The sequence below is a fragment of the Trichechus manatus genome, unplaced genomic scaffold (assembly GCF_000243295.1).
Source record: "Trichechus manatus latirostris isolate Lorelei unplaced genomic scaffold, TriManLat1.0 scaffold00014, whole genome shotgun sequence".
Taxonomy (NCBI): domain Eukaryota; kingdom Metazoa; phylum Chordata; class Mammalia; order Sirenia; family Trichechidae; genus Trichechus; species Trichechus manatus.
In genome coordinates this window covers 2,334,618-2,348,695 of record NW_004443950.1, presented here as the reverse complement: position 1 = coordinate 2,348,695, position 14,078 = coordinate 2,334,618, and the positions used below count along the sequence as shown (strand labels likewise).

At 43.3% G+C, this 14,078-nt stretch overlaps 1 protein-coding gene across 1 annotated transcript in view; it reads left to right on the top strand.

The window, feature by feature from the left end:
- The window catches only part of CMTM2 (CKLF like MARVEL transmembrane domain containing 2), a 5,952-nt gene extending 204 nt beyond the window's left edge, over positions 1-5,748 (top strand). Inside the window, exons 2-5 of the mRNA XM_004371656.2 lie at positions 5-174; positions 300-458; positions 4,912-5,013; positions 5,481-5,748. Of these exons, the coding sequence (XP_004371713.1) occupies positions 5-174; positions 300-458; positions 4,912-5,013; positions 5,481-5,690 (641 nt within the window). The 3' untranslated portion in view covers positions 5,691-5,748. The remainder of the gene's footprint in view (positions 1-4; positions 175-299; positions 459-4,911; positions 5,014-5,480) is intronic.
- The last annotated feature ends 8,330 nt before the right edge of the window (positions 5,749-14,078 follow it).

The following is a 14,078-nucleotide window of genomic DNA, read 5'->3' as shown; positions in this document are numbered from 1 at the left end:
CCAGCGGAGGGCAAGAAGGAAGAAGAGAAGAAGAAGCCCAAAAAGCCAAAGTCACCGCAGCCCAAGAATGAAGTGGGCACTAGGAAGAAGTGTCGCCGGTACCGGTGGGAGCTCAAGAGCAGCAACAAAGAGTTCTGGGTCATGGGGCACGCCGAGGTCAAGTACCTAACTGTGGTGAGCAGGGCTGGTGTCTGGGGCGCAGGTCCGAGGACTGGCGAGCGGGCTCCAGGGATTTCCGGAGGGGCTCCGAGGTGGGTTAGAACCCTTGGCCGCTGGCTCAGGCGCGTGTCTCCCGGCAGGGCTGCCTGGTAACGGCGTTGATCCTTTTCTCGGGGTTGTCCGCGCATCCCGTCTTGACGCTCATCATCACCATGGAGCTGTCCATCCTTATATTCCTCATCATCATCTACACCTTCGCCATCAACAGATACATGCCCTTCATCCTGTGGCCCATTTCAGTAAGTGGGGGGCGGGCGGGGATGGGGGAAGTTCCCGTTACTGTGTGCTTCTCGCGTGGGTCTTGGCACCTGGCAAGTGACTGAACAGAGAAACACTCCTTCCCTCCCATTTCTGTGGCCTGGGCAGCCACAGCTGAGGATGGGGGAAAATTAGGCAGGAAAGGCTCTGAGCAAGCCAAGCTGCGGGAGAAGAGGAGGGGAGGGGAGGGGAGTTTAGAGGAGATGGGGGGAGGGGAGGTGGGCGCTGTTACCAACTTGGTGGGCAAGCTCAGAGGGCCTGAGACTTTGCTTTCATGGGGGGTGGGGGGAGCTGCTCACAGCTGATTAGGGAGACCACCGGGGAAGACGTCTACCCCCAGAATTCAAAGAAGAAAATCCGCCTCCCCATAAATCAGTAAGATAAAATGAGAGTTTTTAAACATCACTTCTAAAGCAGGCTTAGGTCGCCAGTGACTATCCCTACAAATTATGTTCAGGCCAAGGCAGTGGTCCAGTGGAATGGGACAGCAATGGGCAAGTTAATGTAACAGGAGACAGGAGTCATCTCCCTTGGGATTGTTCCTGCAGATTGAATGTAAAGTGCTAGATGCAATGCCCAAGGATGCATAAACTTAAATCCCTGCCTGTGAACTCACAGAGGACACCAACCTAACTCCTGGCCAGTGGATGAAGCCCCAAGGCTCCATGCTCACTGCACATCCATAGCATACCTCGAGAGCTCTATGCTCACCATTTCACTCATCCCACACAGGATGAAACTGGGACTCAGACTGGTGAAGTCATTTGCCCCAGGTCACTCAGGTAGTAAGTGGCAGAAGAATGATTCAAACCCAGCTTTGTCAGCAGAGTCTGAGCTCCTAACTACACTCTGTCCTGCCTCCCTATTAAAAGGTCCCAGGGATCTGTAGGTCTCAGTGGGGTTGGTGAGGACACCTAGTACCGAGAGAAAGGACAAGAGGGCTGATCAGGATTCATGGGACAGGTACGTGCAGAGGACAAGGTAACATTACAGAGGACAAGTTGCCCAACCAAGGAGTCTGGGAAGGTACTTATATAGTTTTAGCAAGATGAAAAACCAATGAAACCTGAAAATTCTCCTGCTACACTTATCAAAAATACTAGGGGAAATGTGACCAATAGTATTTTAACTGAATGGCTGAGCAGGCAGAAAAAAAAGGGAAATGCAGAGGTGCCAGAAATGAGGCGGGTGGAGTGGGGAAGAAAACAGGAGCAGTGATCACATAAGCTGCTGAAGTAGGGGTGGGAATGGCCCGTGTGATAATGTCCCAGGGTTTCATACACTCTTAAGATCATAGATGAGGTTTTGGTCCCAAGCAAAGTGGGAATTTAGACTGAGAACCCTGCATAAAGCAGCACCCTGAAAAGACTGCACCATCAGGAATAAATAGAGACGACACACACCATTCCCTCATGCATCGGAATAAGAAAGAGTTTTCATCTCTTCCTGATCTTTGAGTGGAAAAAAAAAAAAAAAAAAAATTCCCTAAAAAATTGAAACTTTGGGCCTGCTCTTTTTACAGATTTGTAGTTTTAATTTTTACTGCCTGCAGTTTAGAAACCTTCATGCCTTGGAATTAGGGAAGGAAAAAAAGGTCCCAGTGTGATGATATTCTGATGATACCCTTGGAGCTCCTGCCAGAAACAAATGCAAGATCACAACCAAGTGCCCAAGAAATTCTCACAAGAAGAAAAAATATGTTACTAAATATGAACTCACAATTAAAAACAAAACAAAAAAAAACCCTGATTTTTAAAAAATTTCCCCTGAGTAAGAGTAAGCAAACATAACAAACGGGAGGACTAGAACCGCAAGAATATGAGATAATAAAACAGCTGTCTGATAATAAGGAATATCCTTAAAATAATTAAAGACATAAATAAGAGCCCTAAGAGAAGAATAAGACAGTAGGAGGTCAGAATAGATAGTGTTTTTTTTTTTTTAAGTACGAAGTACAACAAACAGAATTAAAATATAATTATTGAAATAAAAATGGCAGAAGAAAAAAGTCCTGAGACATGCTGCTGTGACGTAGATGAACCTTGAGAACATTATGCTGAGTGAAACATGTCAGACACTAAAGGACAGATATTATATGATTCCACTTAATATGAAATATCTAAAAACCCTTTGCCATTGAATCAGTTCCAAATCAAGTATTTAGAATAGGCAAATGCAGAGAGACCAAAGTTTATTAGTGGTTACCAGGGGTGGGTGCGAGAGTGAAAGAGAGAGTTATTGCTTAAGGAGCACCGAGCTTCCCTTAAGAATGATAGAAAAATTTGGAAACAGATTGTGCCGATGATTGCACAACATGGTGAACGTAATTAATGTCACTTAATTGTACACATAAAAATTGTTGATATAGCAAATGTTTTGTTATATATTTACCACCATAAAAAAATATTTTTTAAAAAGTCAATAAGTTGGTTAAAAAGCAGATCAGAGACAGCTAAAGAGAGAAATAGTGAACTGAAAGATACGGGGAAATTGCCCAAAACATAGCATTTAGAGATAAAGAGAGAGAAAATGTGAAACAGGTTGAGACACAGAAGACGAAATGAGACAGCCCATTATAAGTCTAATAAGAATCCCTGGAGAAACCCCGAGAGTATGGCCTCCGGACACCCTTTTAGCTCAGTGGTGAAGTCACTCCCAAGGTTCACCGTTCAGCCGGGGATTGGGCAGCTCCATAAAACAAAATAGGACTAATGAGGCACAGTAGTCCAGGGACAAGGACTAGAAGGCAGAAGGGGACAAGGAAGCTGGTGATAGGGAACCCAAGGTTGAGTAAGGGCAGTGTTGACATGTAGTGGGGTTCTTAACCATTGTCATGGGCAGCATGTGTCCTGTTTAATGAGAAACTATTTTGTTCTTTAAACCTTCATCTAAAGTGAGAACAGCAGCACAACTGGAAGAATGGAATCAATGTCACTGAATTGTACATGTAGAAATTTTTGAAATGGTGTATCTTTGGTTATGTATATTTTCACCAAAAAAAAAAGGTCCTCCAAGGCCAAGAAGTTTGTTTACACATAGTGGGGTTGTTAACCATTGTCATAAAACAATACGTGTACTGACTGTTTAATGAAGAAAATATTTGTTCTGTAAACCTTCACCTAAAGTACAATAAAAAATTTAAAAAAAAAAGAATCCCACAAGAAGAGACTCAAGAGAATGGAGCAGAGGACATACTCAAAGTGATAATGACTGAGAACCTTCCAGACTTAATGGGACTGAAAATGGCAGAGTAGGGAACTCCGAAATTCTGTCCCTCCACTAAAGAAACGATTAAGCTGGAAAATACTGTCAGACTCAATCTTGTTGGAACTCAAATTTAATAAAATTAATAAATTAAATTAAAATTAATAAATTTAATTTAAAAAACTTACAACAACCAGGTAAATACTTACTGAAGAAAAAAACTACTGGATTTTGGTAAGAGACCATTGTGGCATTTTAACCTACTCACCTATCATCTTCCTTCCCCAGCTCAGCAGAGGCCAGGCAGTTGGTGGCCCACATTCCTGGCGCAACTTGCTGGTGCCAGAGGGAGCAGTATGGAACTTGTTGTCAAAGAATTGTGGGAAAGACCATGAGACCAGAACTAGGTGGCACCCAGCAATCATTACAAAACGTTTTGATCAAAGATTTTATAGATGAATCCTGATCAAAAGGGGGAGAAATACGGAACAGAATTTCACATTTTAATGGAATCCAGATTTTCTGGAGCCATTGAGGCTGAATGACCCTGGAAACTATTGCCATGAGATAATCTTTAAACCTCAAACCGAAACTATCCCCTGAAGTCATCTTTAAACCAAAGAATAGTTTAGCTTAATTAATAAAGAATGTCTGCCTTGAGCATTGTGCTCTTTTAAATAATTATCTATATGAGTTCGAATTGACAACAGCAACTTGAAAGTTAGATGAGCTCAGGGGGCAGCGAGTTTATTTTAATGGTGGTGGAATAATATGGAAAAGGAAGGTGAGCATGGTTGCACATCTTGAAGAATATAACCAATGTCATTACTGAGTTGTATGTGTAGGAATTGTTAAATTGGTGTACATTTTGCTGTGTATATTTTCACCAGAAATAATAATTTTTTAAAAAATAAGGTGGAAATTTGAAAATCAGTCTCTTTGAAGGAAGCCACGCTGGGGTGAAGGAGCCCTAGTGGTACAACGGTTAAGTGCTCAGCTGCTAACTGAAAGGTTAGCAGTTCAAATCCACCCAGTGGCTCCGTGGCAGAAATACCTGGCTATCTGCTCCCGTAAAGATTACAGCCTAGAAAACCCTATGGGGCAGGGCTCGCTATAAGTTGAAAATTGACTCGACGGCACCTAACAACAACAACAACATACTGGGTTGGGCATTGCGGGTAGTGGGCTTCGCCCTGTTTAAGGCTGACTCTCATCACTCCCGTCTTTCAGGACCTCCTCAATGACCTGGCTGCCTTTTGTTTCCTCACGGGGGCCGTGATCTTCGCTGTGAGAAGTCGACCAACCTTGCACATGCACTACTTCATAGCCGTGGTGAGTTCATCCATGTCGGGCTGTTTATTTGCTCTGAATTCATTGCTTTTGGAGAATGGGTGAGTTTTTCCCAGTTTCAGGAAAGGGCTTCTTTTCTTTTTATAAACTCTTGGGACCAAGGCAAAATTTAAAAGTAAATAACATTGGTAAATATCTCCAATAGGGAAGCCAAATGAAGATGATGTCTAGGGGGGCAGCCAAGCTAAAGGCTTCCTCCTTGCAGCTGCTGATCCCAGAGCAAAGGGCCCCACCCTGGTGGGTTTAAAGAGAGAAAGGACAAGAGATGAGAAGACTCGAAAGATGGCGCTGGGGGAAGGCAAGGCTAGGGGAGGAGACAGACTCTCTTGGGTCTGGTAGTTTGAGGGGAAAAGGGGACGTGTTAAAAGGCATCTATTGATGAATTAGGAACAGGGAAGGGAAACTCTGGAATGAAAAGCAGAAGTAATGATGATCCTTTTGTTTTCCAGATCTGTACTGGTGTGGCTGGACTATTTGCTTTAATCGATGTATGTCTTCAGAGAAGGCACTTCAAGGCCAAGAGGGTCAAAAAGACTGTGCTGGTTCCTCCTCCACCAAAGAAGACCAAGGAAGATGAAAAGCAACCTGAAGCAGGCAAGCCAAAGGAACCTGAACCAGAAAAGGCAGCTGAACCAGACAAGAAAAAGGAAAATAAATGACTGGAAGGACACTCCTATTGTCAGAAATGGCAGTGTTATTTTACAATAAAACCTATTTCCACTGTCTTCCTTGTCTTCTTTCTAGGATGGTTTTCTTTTTCATTTGAATAACCACCTTTCTTGGAAAAGAAATTTCTCTTTAAATGGATTTGATGTACACATTATTTTGTTCATTCAACAGAAGTTACTGAAAGTGACGGTGCATAAGGCGAGCTGGGAGCTGAGCCTGGGGTCTAGGGCACTCGCAGACTGGCCCCAGCCCTGGAGGTGCTCACAGGCTACATGACACAAAGGGGTTGGGGGATGAAGAGTGTGTGGGGCGACACTGGCTGTCAACACTGTCCAGCCAAAAGGACCAGAAGAAAATGAGGAATTGGAAAACAAAATGCATTCACTTTGATATTTTCATTTTACATTTTTCTAAAGCATCCAAGTAGTCATTATAAGAAAAATGAGGTTATTGGCCTTCCTTACTGTTTTTTTCCCCTAAATTTTATTTATTTTGTTGTTGTTGTTGAGAATATACACAACAAAACACACACCAATTCAACAGTTTCTGCATGTACAATTCAGTGACACTGATTACATTCTTTGAGTTGTGCACCCATTCTCACCCTGCTTTTCAAAGTTGTTCCTTCCTCATTAACACAAACTCACTGCCCCCTAAGTTTCCTATCTAATATTTCGAGTTGCTGTTGTTAATTTCAGCCCATACAGATCTTAAAAAAGCACAATGCTCAAGGCAGATATTCTTTCCTAGTTAAGCTAAAACTATTGTTTGGTTTTAAGAAGACTTTAAGGGATATTTTTGGTTTAAGGTTTAAAGATTATCTCAGGGCAATAGTTTCAGGGGTTTATCCAGCCTACGTGGCTCCAGAAAGTCTGGAGTCCATGAGGATTTTAGATTCTGTTCTGCATTTTCCCCCTTTTGATCAATGTCTTAGTTATGTAGTGCTGCTGTAACAGAAATACCACAAGCAAATGGCTTTAACAAAGAGAAATTTATTCTCTCACAGTTTAGGAGGCTAGAAGTCCAAATTCAGGGTGCCAGCTCTAGGGGAAAGCTTTCTCTCTCTGTTAGTTCCAGGGGACAGTCCTTGTCATTGATCTTCCCCTGGTCTAGGAGCTCCTCAATGCAGGGACCCTGGGTTCAAAGGACATGCTCTGCTCCTAGCACTACTTTCTTGGTGGTATGAGGTCACCCTGTCTCTCTGCTTGCTTCTCTCTTTTATATCTCAAAAGAGATTGACTCCGGAGGGCTGTGGGGACCATGGTCTCAGGAAACATCTTGCTCAATTGGCATAACACAGTTTATAAAGACAATGTTCTACATTCTACCTTGGTGAGTAGCGTCTGGGGTCTTAAAAGCCTGTGAGCAGCCGTCTAAGATACTCCACAGGTCTCACCCCTTCGGGAGCAAGGGAGAATGAAGAGAACAGGATACAAGGAAAAGATTAGTCCAAAGGACTAATGGACCATAGCTATCACAGCCTCCACCAGATTGAGTCCAGTACAGCTAGATGGTGCCTGGCTACCACCACTGACTGCTCTGATCAGGATCATAATAGAGGATCCTGGACAGAGCTGGAAAAAGATGTAGAACAAGAAAAAAAAAAAAGAGATTGACTCAAGACACAACCTAATCTTGTAGACTGAGTCCTGCCTCATTAACATAACTGCCACTAATCCTGCCTCATTAACATCATAGAGGTAGGATTTACAACACACAGGAAAATCACATCAGATCACAAAATGGTGGACAATAATGGGAATCATGTCCTAGTCAAGTTCACACAAATTTTGAGGGGATACAATTAAATCCATAACAATCAGGATTCTTCTATGGAATCTTTGATCAAAATGTTCAGTAATGGAAGCAGGGCAATATCCAGTTGTTTTTGTCTCATGGCAAAGGAGGCAGTTGTTCATGGAGTAAATTAACCCCACATTCCATATCCTCTTCCTATTCCTGACTCTCCTTCTTCCTCTGTTGCTCCAGGCGAATAGAGACCATTTGTTGTATCTTGGAGGCCTTCCTTACTCTTATTTTGCAGTTTAGTATTGATCCTTGTTTGGCCTTCCCTTGGGAGGGGGCGGTGGGGATAGTAGTATCTCCTCAGGACTGGGGGCTTCCAAGGGCCTGAGTCAGCCTGTGTGCGGGCCCAGCAGGGTGGGCTAAGGTGGAATCTTGGGCACAGTCCCTCAGAGCTTGCTCAGCCCTCTGGGACCTGCACTGGCTCCCTCCAATGAGGACTGAGCATTAACTCAGGGCCCCGATCTCACAGGACAGTCCAGCCACCCTCTCAGGAGGATCGTCCTCATGAGGGGGAAGTGAGGGCCCCAAGTGATAAAAGAGGAGCTGAGAGGAGGTCTGTGTGGGGGAGCCTGCAGTGCCGAGGCCTTTCAGGGAGAGGTGGGAGTTGGCTGGGCCTTGGGGGCTGTGGTAATGACTTGGGCCTCTGTTCTAAGTGCCATGTGGATGTCCTGAGGCTAGGAAGTGGCAGATCCTCTTCCCACTGGGAGATCCCACTCTTGGCTATTGCTGAGAAGGGAGTGCAGTTGGAAGGACACCGCTGCCTGTTGTTCAGGTGGGGGATATGGGCCTCTGGGACAGCATCAACAATGAAGCAGGCAGAGCTGGAATCTTGTCCGGCTGAGCCCTTCTCAGAATCTAGGGCCATGCCACTGGCCCCACCCACAGCACCTCTACTCTTTAAGTCCACTGCTCCCTCCCTAGCCCTCACAGTACTCCCTGTAGGCCTGGCAGTGTGGGGAAATCCCACAGTGAAATGTGGGAGACACTGTTGTTGTTCGCTGCCATCCAGTAGCCCTTGACTCATGCATTCTGTGATGGTTAAGGTTATGTGTCAGCTTGGCTAGGCCATGATTGTCAGTGGTTTGGCAGATATTATGTAATCATTCTACATTTTGTGATCTGATGTGAGCAGCCAATCAGTTGAAAGGGAGCTTCCTTGGGGGTGTGGCTTGCATCCAATTTGTATGAATGTTCTGGCAAAGCTTGCCCTCTCTTGATGCTGCATCCAACATGTCATCCTCTGACCTCAAGTTCTTGGGATGTCAGCCAGCAGCCTGCCATCTGACCTGAAGATTTTGGGATCTGCCAGCTCCTACAGCCCTGTGAGCCAGGAGCTTGCCATCTAACCTGCCAATTTTGGGTTCATCAGCCCCTGCAAGCATGTGAGTCAGAAGCCTCCACTGTGACATCTGACCCCAGGATTTGGGACTTGCCAGCCTCCACAACTGCATGAGCCATTTCCTTGAAATAAATCTATCTATCTATCTATATAAATATATATATTTTATATATACACTTCACTGGCTTTGCTCCTCTAGAGAACCCAGCCTAAGACATTTGGAACTGAGAGTGGTTCTAGAAGAACAAAATAAGGATGAATTTTCTGAAATGGTTCTCAAGTCTGGCTAGTCTTAAAGGCGCTGATGACTCTGCCTTCAGTAATAAAGGGGGCACTGCTAATCCATGGTGTGAGGTGGCAATAGAAATACACGAAATATCACCACCAATGGATCAAATATTTATGAGAGATAAGGCTGGTGACTGCATATTTTATACTTTTCTACAATTGTGTCAGAATAAGAAGTATAAGGAAGCTGATTGGTCCTACTTTTACTAGACAAAGCAGTGAAAGAAAGGGATGAGCTCAAAGCTTCAGAGTCAAAGCTCAAGTACCACATACAAGACCTGAAATTTGCCACTCGTGCCCTGAAAGCTGCCTTATTTCTTATAGTAGCACAACTGATACTGCTGAAAACCAAACCCAGAGACTTATCATAGGAGTGGATCAGTTACAATGCCAGCTGAATTCCCAACCTCGAATGGTATCTGAAGTTAAAGTGAGGGCACTGAGAGGGAAGAAATGGTATCCAGAAACTTGGGATGGGGACATATGGTCAGATAATCAGGAAGGTGGGGACACTGATCCTCTAAATTCTATTGACTCACTCCTGCCAACAGATGACAAAGATTACAGCCAAGAAAACCACAGGGGGTTGCCATGAGTCAGAACTGACAGCACAAAACAACGACAACATGAAAAACAATAATAGTCCATGGTAGCACAAACAGTTAAGTGCTCAACTACTAGCCAAAAGTTTGGAGGTTCAAACCCACTCAGAGAAGCTTTGGAAGAGAGGCCTGGCATCCACTTCCAAAAAGTCACACAGCCTTGAAAACCCTATGAAGCAGTTCTATTCTGCAGCACATGGGGTTGCCATGAGTCCGAGCTGACTCCACAACAATTAACAACAACAATGGAAAACAATAAAATACACAAATAACTTCAGAAATGAGAAGCCGGGATTTTAAAAATTATACCTGAGGTTGTCAACTAGGTGGCTTTGCTGATCTTGGTTAGGACTGCTCCCAGGTTTGGAGGTTGGCAGTTTGGGGGTTGGCGGTTTGGGGGTTGGATGGCTGTCAGCTGACCTAGGCTGGTCTCAGCCGGGATGACTGAGGCAATTCAGCTCTGCTCTGTGTCTCTCACTCTCCAGCAGGCTAGCCCAGATATATCGTTATGAAAACGGCAGAACACACAAGATTGTAAGTGGAAATATAGGCAGAACTGGCATACTATCAGTCTTTTCCACTTCACTTTATTGGCCAACACAAGTCACAGAGCAAAAAAAGAAACTGCAACTTCATGGCTAAGGGTGTGAATATAGAAAGGAGCAAAGAATTGGGGCCATTAAACCAATCAGCAGGCAAGCTGCCTATAGCAAAAGTATAAAAACCACAGATAGGAAGGATAGCTACCAACTTTGTAATGGTGGCTGCCTCTGAAGAGGAAGGAAGGATATTGGGGTAGAGGAGGGGTAGAAAGGTGATTTCAACTGTGTCCACAATATTTAATTAAAGATGCAGAGCAAGAGAGTCTGAACAAACATGGCAAAGTGTCAACATTTATTAATTCACAGTGATGGAAATATTCTCAGTGTTTGTGATTTAACTCTGTGCTTTTTGTGTTTGAAATTTTTTCAATTAATAGTGAAAGAAAGGAAAACAGGGTAGGGGAGAGATCGTTCCCACTCATCTGAAGAGGCGATGGGCATGACCTTGATACTCACATCAGACAAGAATAACAAAAAGTAAACAAAAAATAGAGGTCAATTCTATTTATGGAAATACTGTTGTTGTTAGGTGCCATGGAGTTGTTTCTGATTCATAGCAACCCCATGTGACAAAGTAGAACTTCCCCAAAGGGTTTTCTTGGTTATAATCTTTATGGGAGCAGATCACCAGGTTTTTCTCCCTCAAAGCTGCTGGGTGGGTTCAAACCACCAACCTTTTGGTTAGCAGCTGAGCACTTAATCGTTTGTGCCACCAGGGCTCCTTAATTTATGGAAATAGAGGCAGAAATACTGGCAAAATGAATCCCAAGCTTTATCAAAAGAACAAGACAGGGATCATGGTTTCAGGGGACATCTAGGTCAACTGGCATAACAAAGTTTATTAAGAAAATGTTCTGCATCCTACTTTCGTGATGGCATCTGGGGTCTTACAAGCTAGCAAGTGGCCATCTAAGATGCATCAATTGGTCCCAACCCACCTGGAGTAAAGGAAAATGAAGAACACCAAAGTCACAAGGAAAGTATTAGCCCAAGAGACAGAAAGGGCCACATAAACCAGAGACTTCATCAGCCTGAGACCAGAAGAACTAGATGGTGCCAGGCTGCCACCAGTGACCACCCCGACAGGGAACACAACAGAGAGTCCCTGATGGAGCAGAAGAAAAGTGGGGTGCAGAACTCAAATTCTAGTAAAAAGACCAGACTTAATGGTCTGACTGAGACTGGAGGAACCCGAGAAAGCATGGCCCCCGGACTCTCTGTCAGCCCAGGACTAAAACCATTCCTGAGGCCAACTCTTCAGACAAAGATTAGACTGCACGGTGGGACATACAATTATACTCGTGAAGAGTGCGCTTCTTAGCTCAAGTAGAGACGAGACTAAATGGGAAGCTCCTGTCTGGAGGGGAGATGGGAAGGCAGAAAGGGTCAGGAACTGGTTGAATGGACACGGGAAATCAGGGGTGGAAAGGAGGAATGTACTGTCATACTATAGGGAGAGCAATTAGGGGCACATAACAATGTATGTATAAATTTTTGTACGAGAGACTGACTTCAATTGCAAACTTTCACTTAAAGTACAACAATAAAATAAAAATAAATAAAATAAAATAAGAACAAGACAGCATGACCAAGTAAGCTACAGCCCACAAATGTAAGGATAGTGAGCATCAGAAAAACTGTTGCTGTAATTTACCACATTCACAGATGAAAGGAGAAAAGGCATCTGTATCGCAAAAAAAGAGGAAAAAAAAAAGACTGTATGGCAAAAACTACCAAAAGCAGAATAAGACAAATGGCAAACCATGAAAAAATATTCCTTTTGGAAAAAGGACTAATTTCCTGAATATATGTGTTCTTTGTGTATCAATTTTAAAAGACCAACAATTCAATAGAAAAATATATAGAAAGGATGTAAAAAGTCAGTTCTCACAAAAGGAAATGCAAACGGCTCTTGAACATATGAAAAAAATGCTTATTCTACTCAGAACTAGAGAAATGCAAATTAAAATCACCATCAGAGATCTTGGTTTCTAAATATTATTCTCCAGAGTCCCTGGGTGGTGCAAACAGTTAATGTGCTCAGCTGCTAACTGAAAGGTTGGTGGTTTGAGTCCACCCACCGGCACCTTGGAAGAAAGGCCAAGCAACCTACTCCTGAAAAATCAACCACTGAAAACCTTATGGAGCACAGTTCCACTCTGACACACATGAGGTAGCTGTAAGTTGGAAGCAACTAGACAGCAACTGGTTTAAATAAATACCGCTTTCCACTAAAAAGAACCAGGGCTCCTTAGAGAAATGGCTGATTGTAGAACTAGTAAGGGGAGCATATGAAATAAGCATGAAGTATCTTATAGTGTCAGAAAGTAAGGAAGTAGAAAACACAAAACAATGGGGTGTGTCAATGGTACAGTTCAGGAGCCAACCTGAAGGAGTCCCTAATGGCCAAAGCTAGAACAAGGTGACCAACAAAATAAATTATGATAGCATTGAACTATAACCCAAAGAATAAAATAAGTATCCATGAGTCCACACTGATACCAATAAATAAATGAAGGATAAATAAATAAATGATTGGATAAATAAATAAATGAAGGAAAAGGGAAAATATTCCTCACAGAAGGAATGTAAAAGGGATGAGGGAAACAGAAAATCACCATTATCATACTGCAGTCATAATTGCTATAGGCAAGATCCATTAACAAATGCTTAAATCAGTGAGGGAAGCATTAAGGGGAAACAGGATATTTGCATAGCTTGAAATTATTTCCCTAAAAATATTTGTTAATTTCTGGGATGGTTTTAACATCTGTTCACAAATTCTTTGAAACTCTTCCCTCCAAGAGATGGAGCTTAACTCCCTTCCTCTTGAGTGTGGGCTGGACATAATGACTCATTTCTAACAAGTGGAGTATGTTGTGAAGTACCCTCGAGTAGACTTTGGACTCATAGCCACCTGATATGACAGAGTACGACTGCCCCATAGGGTTTTATAGGCTGTAATCTTTCTGGGAGCAGATTGCCAGGTCTTTCTTCTGTGGAGCTGCTGGGGTGGTTCAAACCAGCCATCTTTCAGTTAGCAGCTGAGCACTTAACTGTTGCACCACCAGGGCTCCTTATGGAAAGGGAAAAACAGTAACTTTGCAGTGAAGAAACCTGGTAGATACCACCTTAACCAACTGATTACTGTTAACAACACCAGTAATAAATCCTGCTGATGTCATGTACCCTGTGATAGGATGAGATGAGAAGGGCACTTCACCTCTGTGATATTCTTCTAAAAAATTTATAACCCAGGTAGCACATGATTAACATAGCCAATGTCACTGAATTCTACACTTAAAAATGTTGAACTAGCAACTGTTTTGTTATATATAAATTTTACCATGATAAAACAACTTAAAAAAACAAACAAGGGGCAGGGCCAAGATGGTGGAGTAGTCAGACGCTTCTCATAGTCCCTCTTACAACAAAGACTTGAAAAAATAAGTGAATCGATTATATATGACAATCCAGGAGCCCTGAACATCAAGGCAAAGTTGAGGAATCGGACTGAGTGGCAGGTGGAGGGAGAGACGGTTTGGAAGCAGGAAGGAGTTTCTAGAGCTGACCTGGCGGAAACCAGCACCCTTCAGGCTGGATCAGCTGTCGTGCGTGGTGAGAAAAGCAGTGGTGTTCAGGATGAGTTTTCCACATCAGGAGAGACCAAGTGGTAGAGACTCTACTCAAGCCTCCAGATCCACTGAAAAGTGGTGCTCAATCGGCAAAAGATAAGTACAC